General features: G+C 39.0%; 1 protein-coding gene across 3 annotated transcripts in view; it reads left to right on the forward strand.

Annotated features, from left to right (window-relative positions):
- Positions 1-14,795, forward strand: part of KDM5A (lysine demethylase 5A) — a 47,224-nt gene that overhangs the window by 26,793 nt on the left and 5,636 nt on the right. The window contains exons 18-26 of one of the 3 annotated variants that reach the window (XR_014936187.1): positions 1,069-1,186; positions 4,374-4,729; positions 5,202-5,340; positions 6,281-6,460; positions 6,722-6,900; positions 8,002-8,553; positions 9,342-9,485; positions 11,926-12,085; positions 12,408-12,628. Coding sequence is in view for 2 of the 3 variants with exons in the window: in XM_015865704.3 (XP_015721190.2) it covers positions 1,069-1,186; positions 4,374-4,729; positions 5,202-5,340; positions 6,281-6,460; positions 6,722-6,883; positions 8,002-8,553; positions 9,342-9,485; positions 11,926-12,085; positions 12,408-12,628 (2,032 nt within the window). In the remaining variant the exon portion in view is untranslated. The remainder of the gene's footprint in view (positions 1-1,068; positions 1,187-4,373; positions 4,730-5,201; positions 5,341-6,280; positions 6,461-6,721; positions 6,901-8,001; positions 8,554-9,341; positions 9,486-11,925; positions 12,086-12,407; positions 12,629-14,795) is intronic. The other 2 variants (XM_015865704.3, XM_015865707.3) reach the window with 2 other exon arrangements.

The following is a 14,795-nucleotide window of genomic DNA, read 5'->3' on the forward strand; positions in this document are numbered from 1 at the left end:
ATTGCTCTGTTTCTTGATCAAAATCTAAATTAATGACAGAGGTTCCCCAGGAGCTGTGGCATCGGTGCCACTGATGATGATTAACTTCATACTCTTCACATCCTGAGGCAGTTCTCGGTTCCCACTGATTTGTTACCACAGTTTGAACCAGTGTCCTTGTAGGTAGATATATCCCTTACTAGCAGTGCTGAGGTGCTTATTTGAAATATCGTATTTGAATATCAAGACCACTGATACTTCTTCAGTTTCTATATTTTTCGGAAGAGGCTTCTATGTTTGAATAGTGAGCTTCTTTGGTTTTTGATTTTTACCATCTTGTCCATGTGATGTAGACACTTAGGAAAACAATTTCTGATTTGGAAGTGTCTTCCAGTACATGAAAGATCTACAAGATCTTGTGCTTCAGAGTAGTCTTGCTTTTTGTTTCTTTTTTCACAAATTCCTGTCTTTGTTCCTCTTACCGGTGTCTGATCAGCCTTAGTAAGCTTTAGAAATAGTTCCCCCTTTTATTTCCTTTCTCGTTAGTCACATTTGAGGCATCTTTTATGACTTTATATTTGAGTGCTTGAAACTTTATAGTTTGTGTAGCTATGTGTAGTTTGTGCAGTGCTTCTTTACCTGCTTCAACCCCTACTATTTTGTACCTAATCCATTTGCTTAGATGAGGAGCAACTGGAATTCTGTCAGCCTTGCATGTCCTGGCCAGGAGATACGGAGCTGTGGCCAATATTTTACCTAAAATAGTCTCAGGTTTTTTGAAGAATTAAGCATTTCTACTGGAAAAAAGAAACAACACAAAAAAACCCTGAACTCTTCATGCTACTTTTGTCTAGTTGGAGCAAACCCCATTCGAAAGTCAAATTAGTAGGGTAAATTCTCTTTTTTGCTGGGAGTTTATATTAAATCTAGTTTTCAAGAGTTTTTAATTCTTAAGGAGATTGGTTTTTTTGTTTGGCCTATTTCCTTGGGGTTCTCAATTGATATTGATATGCTTCTGTCACTGGGAGTAAACACAGGTGTCATCATTATTGTGTCTTTCATATAATGTTTCCTTGTTCATTCATACAGCAGACAGAGCCAAGATAGTGGAAGGACACGGACCAAGCTGACTATGGAGGAGCTGAAAGCATTTGTACATCAGTTATTTAGCTTGCCCTGTGTTATCAGTCAGGCCCGACAAGTAAAGGTAGGTTTACATCTGTTCCTTGGATATGCTGTGTTGTGCTTTTTTTAATCCTGGGCTTCTTTTTGTCTGTTAGTTTTGGTTTTCATATTTTATTTTATATGTGTGTTTTGTTTGGTAGATTTTTGTGTATTTGTTCCAACATAATATTGCCTGGTGTACAGGGCTTCAGCTTTTACTGTAAAGTGGATAGCTGCTTCATAGTGATATTTGCGGCCTCAAGAAGGAAAATACTCTGGATTCATCTAGATCAGTGTCTTCCTACTTTAATCTTACTATCGTCATTGAAGTTTTGCTGATTACATGTTGCTATCTATCCACAGTGGGATTAATGTTAACATGTAATTCCTGCTCACTTGCAAGCACATGTCTAAGCGGGCAAGTATGGTGTTTGTACTGCAATAGTGTGCTCATGTAGTCATAACAGCTTAATACGTAGGGCTCAATGTTGTTGCCTAAGCGTGGATGTTTAGTGCCCTGTGAGTGGCACAGACCTATGCCATCTGGCCCTCATTCCCATATTGAAAGAATAGAATCACAGAAGATCATCTAGTTCAACCATTACCAATACTTCCCAGCTCTCAGCTAAATACCATAGATCTTGTGTGGCTGTCTCAGACTGGGTTGTAGTGTTTGATAGACAGCATTTAGGCTGCTGGAGCAGAGTGGTTTATGTGTATATACATACACTTTTCAAGATGCCTGTTAGATGGATGCAGTCAGATGTGGTGGTTTCATGGTTAAATCAAGAGAAAAGATCGCTTCCATCTGTCACTGACCAAGCAGCCCAATTTTATCTCAGTGAACCAGTTGCTTTTATTCCAGCATCATTAAAGCTATCTATAGCGGTGACATTTCCTGTTAAATCCTACCCTTCATATGTTTTTGCAGAATCTTCATAAGATTATATTGGTGTGCTTCTTTAGGAGAGCATGGAGGCAGTAGTACTTCGGCAATTTTACACTTGAATCTGTAAATCTTTCCAGTCTTTGCTTTCAAGGTTTCAGTCCCCTTAATCTGTATGCATGGCCTATATTTCTTGTTCTTCATGCGTTTCTTTGCACCTGTCTTTGAGTGAATCTAGGCTAATAAGTGATCCAGATCATACTGATTCCCCTGGCTGCCATTATCGTTTATCACTCTGGCAGTTTGTATTACAGCAGGAGTTTTCAGCAGTAATCTTAATTTGTTTCTGTATCTCTGATGAAATGTTAAATACTGTTTGGCCTGCTAACCAACCTCCAGGAAAACTCTTCAGGAATCCTTAGTAAATATTTCTTTCCATCTTGAGAAATAGTTTTTGATGTATGTCAACCATTTATTAACTTGTGTTTTCTGTTGATACAGTTTTAAGAAATTGCTAAATTGAGGTCCTAAAGTTCTAAATGTCACCATATGTGCAGCTACCTCTCTAAGCAAACACATAGTAGAGGGATTTAATATTGGGCTTTCTGCCCATCTATATGATGTTGTTGAAAATAGTTACCTTCTGTAAACTCTCTAGGACTGCAGGATGCAGATTATCCAGGCCTGTTGACTGTAATTTTTATCCTTTTAAGATGTTCTTAAAACTGTTTCCCAGCAGTTAATTGAGTGGAAAGTGTATGATAGGAAGATCTTTCCAAATATTTACTAAGTGTTTTCTTTTCTGCCTCATGAAATTTTATCATCATATATTAATGGACCTGTGAGACTTTTAAGAGTTCATTGATTCTAGTGCATTTGATTCTAATGTATTTAAAACCTGCTTCAAATTAAGGAGCAGTCCATAGATGACAGAGCTGAAGACATCTTTTAGATTCTTTCTCAGTTTTCTGATTGCTTATTATATAGCAGTTTTTTTCTGCGGCATCTATTTTCTGGGTGAATTAAGACTTTTTGGTCATATAATAAACTCTTAACAGTTTTGATTTGTATTTTGTCAAAATATTTTCTCGCAGCTGCGATGGTGTCTCTGTTTTCTGTTTTTAGATAGCCTTAGAAAACAAACTGTGTTGAAATACACTATGTGCATGTGTAAGTTCCTGAGGCTTCAGCAGTTTTTAACTAGTAAAATTGATAAATCACACAGTCCTACTGGTTAAAAATCATAGTCTTAGTTCTTGAATGAGGTCAGATGATGATCACTTAAAGCTATGTACTCACTAAACTTTGAGCGTGGTTTTTGAATGCAATTACCCATCATCCAATCTAATTCATTATGTTTGGGTATTTTGGTATGGGTATTTTCTAACACAATAGGCTTGATAATTACTAGACTGTCACAATTTACTGTTGTTACTATGAAGCGTTCAGCATCTGTTTCCAATATTAGAAACCCTGTAATGCCAATCATGTTGGTTTTTTTTGTAAATGACTTTGTTTTCTAGGTGATCATGAAAAGCAACATCAGACAAGAAGGGCAGTAAGCACAGGTGTAGGAAATGAAGGTTTTGTTTCTCATTGTGGCCACTGACTTGCCATCAGTAGCATCCGACCTTTTTTTAAGAGATTCGGGTGTGAATCTATCAAGTATGCAGGTTAAATGCCCTTGAATAAATCTCCCATGGAGATATTCTCCTGTCTGATTTTTTTATTTAACTGCAGTTTCGAAACATGGGAATATGAACGAGTACAGCAATGTGGTTAGATCTTTTGTGAAATTCTCCTGTTGTTGGAGGGCTTTGCATTTTCATGTTTTTACTTTTTAAGCTAAAATCCTGTTGTGTTTCAGTAGTGAAAATGCCTTAGAAAATGGCAGTTGTAAACTCGACTATTGTTCTTTTAATGTTCCTTTAACTCTTGTTCGTTCTTTTCCCTTAGCATGTTGTGTTCTGTTATGTATTGTCAACCTCCAACAACTAATTAAAAAGATGACATCTTTGCAGAAGTCTCTCCTCAACCCACTGTTCTAAAATAAGCATTGTCTGGGCAGTCTGTAATATCTCGTTTTGTTGGGATCCATCATTGGTTGCAGTTGTGTTATTTTAGTTATAGATTTTGTTATAACTTATATGTATAAGAAGTGAAATAGTTCCTATGTCAGACTCGCTAGTTCTGATAGAACAGTTGACATTGTGTATAGAAACTTTGACAATGTGATGATCAAATACAAACTCTCATCTGACTCATCCTACAGCCTACTTTGTTTTGATTCTATGGAATCAAATAATGTCTTTTTCTAAACACTTTTCACTATATGTTACTCCAGAATCTACTTGATGATGTGGAAGAGTTTCATGAGCGTGCTCAAGAAGCTATGATGGATGACGTCCCGGACTCATCCAAGCTGCAAGAGTTGATAGACATGGGCTCTGGTCTTTATGTAGAACTTCCTGAACTACCAAGGCTGAAGCAGGAGCTGCAGCAGGCACGGTGGCTGGATGAGGTGAGATCCACCCTTTTGGATCCCCAGAGGGTCACCCTCGATGTGATGAAGAAGCTGATCGACTCAGGTGTGGGCTTGGCACCACATCATGCTGTAGAGAAAGCCATGGCTGAGCTTCAGGAGTTACTCACAGTTTCGGAGAGGTGGGAGGAGAAAGCCAAGGTCTGCCTGCAGGCCAGGTGAGTGTTCCTCTGCAAACTGTTCTTGCAGATCACACTTCAGGGATTCTCAGCCTTTGTTGAGGAGTTGTGAAAAGTGGTGGCTTTGAAGATGTAGTCTACTCCTGTCATCGCCCAAGAATTGGGTTTGAAGTTCTTGATGAGTTACAGAAGGGCTGATTCACTTTTGTGTTATACAGTGGCTAGAAGGTGTGAGCAAACAAAGTAAAAGTGCTCAGTATGGTACACGACACCTTCTTTAATGTTAAGGAATTCTGATGCAGTGCCCTTTTGATGGACTTCAGATGACCGAGTTCAGCTTTCTGACCTTTGCTGTTACTTGGTATCCAGTAGCACCCTCCAGGAATAGAGCCATGATATATCCTATGCTGCTACATGTAGTGATGAAGTCTCATCATCAGCCTGTCAAATTTGTGGCTTTAGATGGCTGGCATTGGTATTTTGTTTTTGTTTTTTTTTTTTTTAACTCTAGACCACGCCAAAGTATGATGGCCCTGGAGAGCATCGTGAACGAAGCAAAGAACATCCCCGCTTACCTGCCCAATGTGCTGGCGCTGAAAGAAGCCCTGCAGCGGGCTAGAGACTGGACCGTCAAAGTGGAGGCCATTCAGGTAGGGGTTGCAGCAAGAACTGGACTCTTCTGTTTGCATCCTTTTGTTTAGACATGCTCTTTATTCCTAGCCCGCCTACCCACAGGTATGACCTGCAGGGATTCCTGTACTTGTTGAATGTACTTGTCATAGATGGTGCGCTTGAATTCCTTTTATTCTTTCTGTGCAACTGTCTCCCAACTCACTCTTCCATTTTTACGTCCCTTCCTCTTGCCCATTTCTTAAGAGATGTAAAAACTGACAATTTTGTTATGATAGAAATGTAACTCTAGAGGGCAGTATTTATTATTACTGTTTGATGTACTATCATTGGAGATACTTGCTGCAATGAAGTATGCTCTCCTCAAAGGTCTTTAGTTTTGGAGTTGGCAATGGGAATGTTTTGTTTTTCTCTCCATAATGTGTTGAATTCTTTGTCTAAGATATAATGGAACTGATAGCTGTAATGTTTTTGTCTGAATTAGATTGAAGTTAGTTATTAGTTCACTAGAGCCCCCTTTTCTGTTGCCCTACTCAGACAACGTGGACTGAAATTGATATGGTTTCTGTGATATTCACAGTATTATTAATGTCTGGATTGCAGCTGCTTTTCTTGTATCAAGTATTTATTGAGAACTGGAGTGAGAATCTCAATTGACTTTACGTCAGCCCCTGTAGAACTCTAAGATATGTAGCTTGCTGTTGAGCAGGTAAGATATAAGGCTGCCAGCTAGAAATGAAACATCTTACTCCCTAAGCCAGTTGGCCGCATCAGAATAGATGTTAAAGTAGAAACTGTATGAGAGAAAGTTTTAAAAATAGCAGTGAGATTGAAACCCTGCTCTTCTTTCCATTCAGTTCCTGTTTTTGTCACTGACTGAGACAGTATATGGCCTGAAATCAAACTATCCACTGACACAGTGGTGCAATATTTGACTCAGGGAATTTTCTTTTACCCCAGAATGGGAACAACTATGCCTACCTGGAGCAACTGGAGAGCTTGTCTGCCAAAGGCCGCCCAATACCAGTGCGCCTTGATGCTTTGCCACAACTGGAGTCACAGGTAGCTGCTGCACGGGCTTGGAGAGAGCGCACAGGAAGGACCTTCCTGAAGAAGAACTCGAGCTACAGTCTGTTACAGGTAAGCAGTGAAAGTACAGTGTCAAACTTCAGAAATGGATCTTGATGCTTTTCTGCTGTCTGGAAGGCACAATAGATTATCAAATTCTATTTGGTAATAGAATATAATAAGCTTCTGCTGAACTCAGGTGTAAAGAACAAAAAAAGACAAGTCTGTGTTTGGCTAGTCTTGTTTTGTGTATAAACCTCAACTGTTGCTTTTTAGGAAACAGATTAAACCCCTAATTCATGGGAGTGACATTGTAAGTTTTCTTGGTTACAGGTTCTGAGCCCTCGTACTGATATTGGTGTTTATGGAAGCAGTAAGAATAGGCGGAAGAGGGCAAAGGAGTTGATGGAGAAGGAGAAGGAAAAAGATCTTGATTTGGAATCCCTGAGTGAGCTGGAGGATGGGCTGGACGAGGCCAGGGACACAGCAGCTGTGGTAAGGAGCAATGAAAGGTAGTGTCTCCTGATACATGGATCTAATTTGTCTCTAGTCTGTAAAAATCTTACGGGAAATCTGATAAATATCTAATAATATTGGCACAGTAATATAGTTATAGTAACATAGCAGTGAAAGTAGAGGGAAGCACAGTTCAGCAAATAATTACAAGTATATAATATGTATCTGGCTATGTAAATGGCTTAAATGCTCCTGGTCTAATAATGTGTGGCTGTTCTTCTAATATTCTGACAGGACTTCATTATGCGAGATGAGATGCAGTTCTTAAGCAGTACCCAGCACACTACTATTGGTTAAATTTATGCAGTATACTTAGTTGAAGTAAATCCTATTTCAGGTTGTTTTGGAAATTGCTCCTTTGATTCTTAAGATTTGATGGTAGTGGTTTGCTGACATGAGTCAACAGATTTTAAAAGTGTGTTCTAAATTTGCTGACCTTAGACCTTGCCTGCCGTGCTGTAGAAAGTCTTTTTATTTGAGCATTGTCCTTCCTTGTTCCTACATGAAGAGTATCCGAGTGCTATCTGTAAGGCTTCATCCTGGAAACTGGGTAGGAAACAGCGTTTCATTTGTTCTTCTTTGTTGGGAGGATATTGATGCAGCTTATCAGAAGAACTTGTTGTCATCTGGCTGCCCTTCCTCCACAAACAAAGAAAATACATGCAGAATCTTTAATTTAGCTTGTATACAACCAATTTTATCTTACTATGCTTCATTATATTTGTTTGAGTAGAGACACTGAGGAAATAGAAGTTGCTTCAGGAAGATAAACTGTCACTTTGAATTTCCTGCTGCTGTCAGCATTTAAACAATATCTGTTTCTCTTGTGTTCTTATAATGGATTTAATTATGAATTTCAGAATTCTTTTAAACAGAGAACATTAAGATTTGTACGGTGGTTCTGTCAGGAGGACATAGAGGAGCAGTATGTAATTGAGGAGGCATTGTAACTGAAGTTTTAAATGGGTCGCACAATCTCTTAATTTTGGGCTAGTTTTACTAAGATTTCCTGATGTGTCTTTTCCTTTTCTGTGTTGCTAATAAAAAGTGATCTCTTCTAGGTGTGAAGGTCATGAACTGTTTCTGTCTTTGGATAGGTGGCCATATTCAAGGAGCGGGAACAGAAGGAGATTGAAGCCATGCACACTCTCAGAGCAGCTAACCTGGCCAAGATGACTATGGTGGATCGTATAGAAGAAGTCAAATTCTGTGTCTGCCGCAAGACAGCTAGTGGATTCATGCTACAGTGTGAGCTGTGCAAAGACTGGTTCCATAGCGGCTGCGTGCCTCTCCCCAAAACAAGTTCTCAGAAGAAGGGCTCTAGTTGGCAAGCCAAAGAAGTGAAGTTTTTGTGTCCGCTTTGCATGCGTTCTCGAAGGCCACGTCTTGAGACAATACTCTCTCTGCTGGTGTCCTTGCAGAAGCTGCCTGTACGGCTCCCGGAAGGGGAGGCATTGCAGTGCTTGACAGAACGTGCCATGAGTTGGCAGGATCGAGCACGACAAGCTTTGGCTACTGATGAGCTGTCTTCTGCTTTGGCTAAGCTTTCTGTGCTCAGCCAGCGAATGGTGGAGCAGGCAGCACGGGAGAAAACAGAGAAAATTATCAGTGCAGAGCTACAGAAGGCAGCAGCCAACCCAGATCTGCAGGTAGGGGTGTGAATGTCTTATGCACTGTGCTGGTCATTCTTCACTGTGTCAAAATTCCTTACCTTTCTTAGAGAAGCTTGGAGGGGAGAGAGCAGTTAGGCTGAGAATTCTAATGTTTAGGCAGCTGTTAATTTCAGGTTCTTACAACAGGTATACTGTTTCGAACTCACTGCCAGTAGCAACTATTGAAGCATAAGGGATGCTGGTTCAAATGCTGCAGCCAGCTAATGGCCTGTGGATTTTTGAGGCAGTGGCTACTTTGGTGTCAAAGTTCCATCTACCTCTGACAGAATCAAAAGTATCTGTATTTATAAGTTCTAATGGATTTCATTCTTGGGATTTTGATATCTTAGGAAACTTTATCAAGGACAATAGGGAATCACTGGCACTTTTTGCGGTTGGCTTGCTCAACTTGAGATCCATATGATCTCATATGATGCCATGGTAAAGAAATATGTACAGATCCAGCTGTACAAATGAGTATAATAAGTACATTTAAGTATAATATTAAGTATATAGAAGTATAACTGGTATAATTTGGTACCTGTGAACAACAGTAGCTATATCTTCTTGGTAGCTCTTATGCAAAAACTTGGAAATAAAGTCTGAAAGAACCTATTTCTGTAGCTATTTCCCAGTCTTTCTTCTCAGCTTGCTATGAATGGGCGCCAGGCAGTTGTCTTCAGGCATAAAGAACCACCCTTTTCATAGTGACTATGACCTCAACTTTTCAATAGATTTTTCTAGAAACTTCGCTGTTTCAATCTCTTACTCTGTTTTTCTTTCAGGGACACTTAACTAGTTTCCAGCAGTCAGCCTTTAACAGAGTGATAGGGAGTGTGTCCTCTTCCCCTCGCCAGACTTTGGATTATGATGATGAAGAGACAGACTCTGATGAAGACATCAGGGAAACATATGGCTATGACATAAAGGTGAGTAATCCATTGTGGCTTGTCTGTGTGGAGTTAATTCAGAACACCTGTTTCCTATTTAATTCAATTTAATCCAGAATATTTCAAGCTACTAAGAATATTCTGCCCTGGCTTCTGTTGCAGAAGAGATACTTCTTAGTTTTGAGTGTCTTAGCTTTGGAATTGAGGCAAGTTCTGTAATATTTTCTTTTAATATTTTTAAGTGTCCTGTGATTGAATTTCAAAAGGTTCTTTCTAGTGCTAAAGAGAAAACTGCTTCTCCTGGGATTTCTATTCACAGTACCATTGAGATTGGACATTGTCTTTATGCCTCTTCCAGAGATGTTATGATTCATAAATGACTAATGTTTGGAGAGCTCTTAATTGGTTTCCACTGTAGCAAAACATAAGTCTTCGAAAGCTTCATGCCCTGTAAGAAGTTCCTTGATGTCAGAGACACTTTCGCATTTTCATACCTTTATCTTTGTTCAACCCACATGTAAAAGGAGGTACATCTGTTCAGTTTTGATATATGGAACTGCTCAGGTCTCGATCTCTGGTTCACGTTGTGAAACTGATCCAGCTCAGAAACTGTCGTGGCAGTTGTTAGACTTTATATATACAGTCATGAGAGAAGGCAATTGTAGAGCTAGCCAAGCATTGTCAGTATGATGTATTTCATTTTAGTACTTCTGAAATGTCTTTCTTGTATGTATGCAGATGAAAGCGATGTCTCTGTTTCTTCTTACGTAGTAGTTTCTATTTAGCGGTAGTGTCATTTCTAATTTTAAAAAGTGAGATTGTAGAGGTTCTTTTAAGTCACACTTTCTGCTTTCTAGAGGAACAGTGAATTTTACAGATATGTTCTGCTTCAATCTCCTGTTCTTACTAACTTGTTTCTAAGTAGCTTTATGAAATTACATACATTTGTCTTGCAGCCCCGTGTGAGATGCCGACAAGTCTAAATTGTAATTGAATACTACAACTTTTAATTAGAACATCTTCATTAGAAAAATGCTGCGAACCGTTCTTTGCATGGGAAGTTATAATAAGGTGTCTCTGAAAGATGTGGCACATTCTGAGTTTATGATGAAAGGAAGCGTATGTCTGGAAAGATGGCATATGCTTGTCAGGATGTGAGGGTATTGCAGGAGTGTAATTTCATTTCTGTTGAGTGCATTCTGTTGTCATGATTTCAAAATCTGTTACTTATCCTTTTGATTTAGATGTCCATCATTATGTGTAACTGTAAAAACCTGAAGTAAAAATGTGACAAAACAAAGCAGATAGGAACCAGAAATGTCTTGTTAGGACAGCTAATGTGATTGGAAGTGCAGACAAATTTCCAGTCAGCCATATTCCTCAGTTCTAACCTACATGCTGCAGAGCCCAAAGGAAATGGGAAAGTAACTCAGTATTGAATTCTATATAATGTTGGATTGCAGGTGTTTCTTTCCATTTTTGGCTTATAAATGTTTTCCAGGGGAATGATGAGCTTAAAAATGATGCACAGAGATTATGCCATGGAAATAGGAGTTTATTAATTTCACCTGTAGGAGTGAGGAAGAAGAGAGATAAGTGAATACTAGCAGATGTCAGGGTATCTACTGATATGGGTTTGTACCTTTGGATTTTCGGCCTAATATAATGCAAAATCAAAACAAAGATTTTCCCCACCTCTTAAGACATTCCTATCCTCTTTCTATTTATAGATCCACCTGCACCTGCATCACATTCATTACATTTATTTTTGCAATGCATTCAAGGTGTCAAGCAGTCAGCTTTATGAGATGCACTGAGTACAAACCAGTGCTATCATTAGTGTTTCCCTGAAAGTATTCACAACATATTATTAAGTATTACAGCCCTTCTCTTTTTTAGCGTTTGTATCTTAACATTGTCCAAGATCACCATTAAAATCCTGATTTCAGGGCAAAATTTGATTTTTATTTATTGCTGCCATTCTGTGGCCATCCATCTATTGATATTTAGATCTTATCAACATGAAACATGCAGTTTTGTCATTGCCCTGTAAGGTCTTCATTTCTTTCAATAATAACCATTATTTACTTTGTATACTTCTGTTTTATTTAAGATGCCAGTCTTTATGATCTTGCAGTCAAAGTTTTCAAACATAACTGAGTAAGCTAAGTGAGAGACTCATCACGTTGGCTGCTGAAGACCTCATGTGAGGGAATGCTTAGGGAAGAAACTTGACAAATATGACTCACACACTGATTAAAGAATTAGAATTCACTTGCCTCCACAGCTGCTGCATTCTTCTATTATTTACATAGGGACTTAATTTCTACCTTTTTCCAGTGGTGTTGGTGTCTATGTTGGGGATACTCTGAAGGAGGGTTTTAGGAACAGTAAACTGTTTGGTCTTAGAATTTACTTTGAGGTAAGCGTTTGTTAGAGCCAGATGTTACATTTTTCTTTTCCTGTGGGTCTTTTTCAGGACAATGCCAGCATAAAATCTTCTAGCAGCTTAGAACCGAATTTGTTTTGTGATGAGGAAATCCCCATTAAATCAGAGGAAGTGGTGACACATATGTGGACTGCTCCCTCATTCTGTGCCGAACATGCGTATTCATCTGCTTCTAAAAGCTGCTCTCAAGGTATTTGCTTTCCTATGCATTGGGATAAAATTGAACGAACAACTGGAATGAGCGATCGGAGAGCAAGAAAGGAAACACTCTATTGCCTCTGCTAGTTGTAGAGGATATGCTCTCTCTAAGAAGATAAGAGATTAACATTGCAGTTCAAATGCTCATATTTAAAGCTGTTTCCGTGATTTTTGTGGATTTTTCTTTTTCTTTTTTTTTTCTTTTGCTTGGGATTGCTTCCATCTTTAAGTAGCTGTTGTGCAAAGTATGTTATTTCTTATTCTGTTTTGATTTCATCCTTTTATCTTCATGCAACTTGTCTCCTGTCTGAAAGGTTCCAGCACTCCAAGAAAACAGCCTCGGAAAAGTCCACTGGTACCTCGCAGTTTAGAGCCCCCTGTACTGGAACTATCACCTGGAGCAAAGGCTCAGTTAGAAGATCTAATGATGGTGGGAGATCTGCTGGAGGTATCACTGGATGAAACTCAGCACATCTGGCGGATTTTACAGGCTACTCATCCGCCCTCTGAAGACAGATTCCTTCATGTAATGGAGGTATGAACTTGTAGAAATATTCTAGTATAGGAAAAACATCTTTTACGGTGTTGTTTTTTTTTTAATGAGCTCACAAGAGGAAAGCGTTTAACATACTTAATTTTTTTTTATGACAAGGTTACTCAATTAGCTGACTAAAGGAAATCAGTTGATGTAACCTTTTTGGATTTTAGCAAATATTTCAATACCAGCTCTTTTAGTATCCTTCTGGACAAAATGCCCAGCCTGCAGCTAGACAAAAAGATGGGTGAAAATTGGCTGGAGTGTCAGGCTGGAGGGTTAACAGTAAATGAAGTTGCATAAGGCTGGCAGACAAACACTATTGGGGTTCTGTTTTAGAATTAAAGAATCAATTGAGCTGGGAAGAAGAATGGCAGGTGTGGATCTCTTGTCTAACGACACCAATAGGAGGAGGAGGGTGTTGTTGGGTATTTGGAGAAGGTTCTTCATCTGAGAGTTGTCAGGCACTGTTACAGGCTCTCCAGGACAGTGATCATGGCACCAAGCTTGCCAGATTTCAAGAAGCATGTGAACAAATGCTCTCAGACATAGGGTTTGAATGTGGGAGGTAGTTGTATGTGGAACCAGGTATTGCTTGTATTGGTCCTTAAAGACCATCCACTTCCTACCCACCTGCCTTGAGCAGGGCTGTCACCCAACAGCTCAGGCTGCCTAGAGCCCCATCCAACCTGGACTTGAGCACCTCCAGGAATGGGACACCCACAGCTTCTCTGGGCAGTCTGTGTCAGGGCCTCATAACTCTCAGAGTAAAGAATTTCTTCTGAACATCAAACCTAAATCTTCATCTTTTACTTTATAACTGATGTCCCTTGTCCTGTCATGATCTGTCTGTGTGAAAAGTCAATTTCCATCCTGTTTAAAAGTTCTCTTTAAGTACTGAAAGACCACAGATACGTCTCCTTGGAGCCTTCTCTTTTCCAGATTGAATATGCCCAGCTCCCTCAGCCCTTCTTTAATATGGACAGCTTGTACCTAAATAATATTCTTAAATTGCTAAGTTTATGTTGCCGGGGAAAGTACATTGTTTTTAACGTAGGTAACAAGATTCCAGTTCTCAACAAAATAGCCAAGGCACTCTTATTTTTTCAAAATTTTCTATGAAAATGTGCTGACTTCTCTGCTAGTACTGAATGAGGCAGGGGGTATGTGGTGATTCTAAGGTCTAGTTCAGATTGTTTGTGCCTCATTCATGCTGTGGCTAAATAATGTGTATGAGTGCAGGTTGTGTGTTAGAAGAGAATGTAGACTCTTGTGTTGGAGCTGTAGTGGCATCCATCCTTCATTCTGTGTCACCTGAAGATAGGGTCGCTTTGACCATATAAAGTTACAGAGTACATCATTGCTATTTCCTATACTGAAAAGTACAGGAAATATGCTGAGGATTATTCCTTCTTCACAGAAGCATAAAATGGGTTACATTATTTTTGAACAGTAATGCATACTGATCAGTTATCTCATTCTTTTGAGTGCCATCCAATACAGTGGGTAAGTCAAGATGCTGCCAAACTGCTAGCTTATAGGGCAGTAGTATAAAGCAGATCCTGCTTCCAGTGAAGTACTGCATTACTATGTTTAGACCTAGGGACTTCATAAGATTATTTTTTCTTTAAATGTTATAGTTTGGGTATAGTTTTTTGGTTTTTTTTTTAATGAACAATTTAAATACCAGCAAATAGCGCTTTATAAATAGCATACCACAGTGTTACACTGATGGTTAAAAACAGCTTTGTGGGTGGAGGGTAGGGTTCAACATTTTTCTGGTTAATCTCTGTGAATACTTATTTGGCCAGAATTACTCATTTTGATTTGAATACCTTTCTTTGTCTACTTAAATGCAAAATAGGTAGACTTCTACAAAACAGCCTTCAGAGAACATGTTATAGGGCGGAGGAGCTATATTAAGTAATGTACAGTAAACAGACACAGTCCTTACTGGCCTGTAGTATGTTCTTAATCTATTAATGTAATTAAGGTTAAAGTATATGGCCGAATTAACTCGGACTGAGTCAGCCTTGTTTGTGTGAAGTGGTTATAAATAGGACTTGTTACCTACAATGACAGTTTGCCAATTATAAACCCCGTTTTCAATCTGAATCTGCTGCTTAAGAGTGTTTAATAACATCAGGTTTTTTTATAGTGTGTCCTG

Source organism: Coturnix japonica, chromosome 1 (assembly GCF_054131305.1).
Source record: "Coturnix japonica strain WE chromosome 1, WE-NBRP24, whole genome shotgun sequence".
Taxonomy (NCBI): domain Eukaryota; kingdom Metazoa; phylum Chordata; class Aves; order Galliformes; family Phasianidae; genus Coturnix; species Coturnix japonica.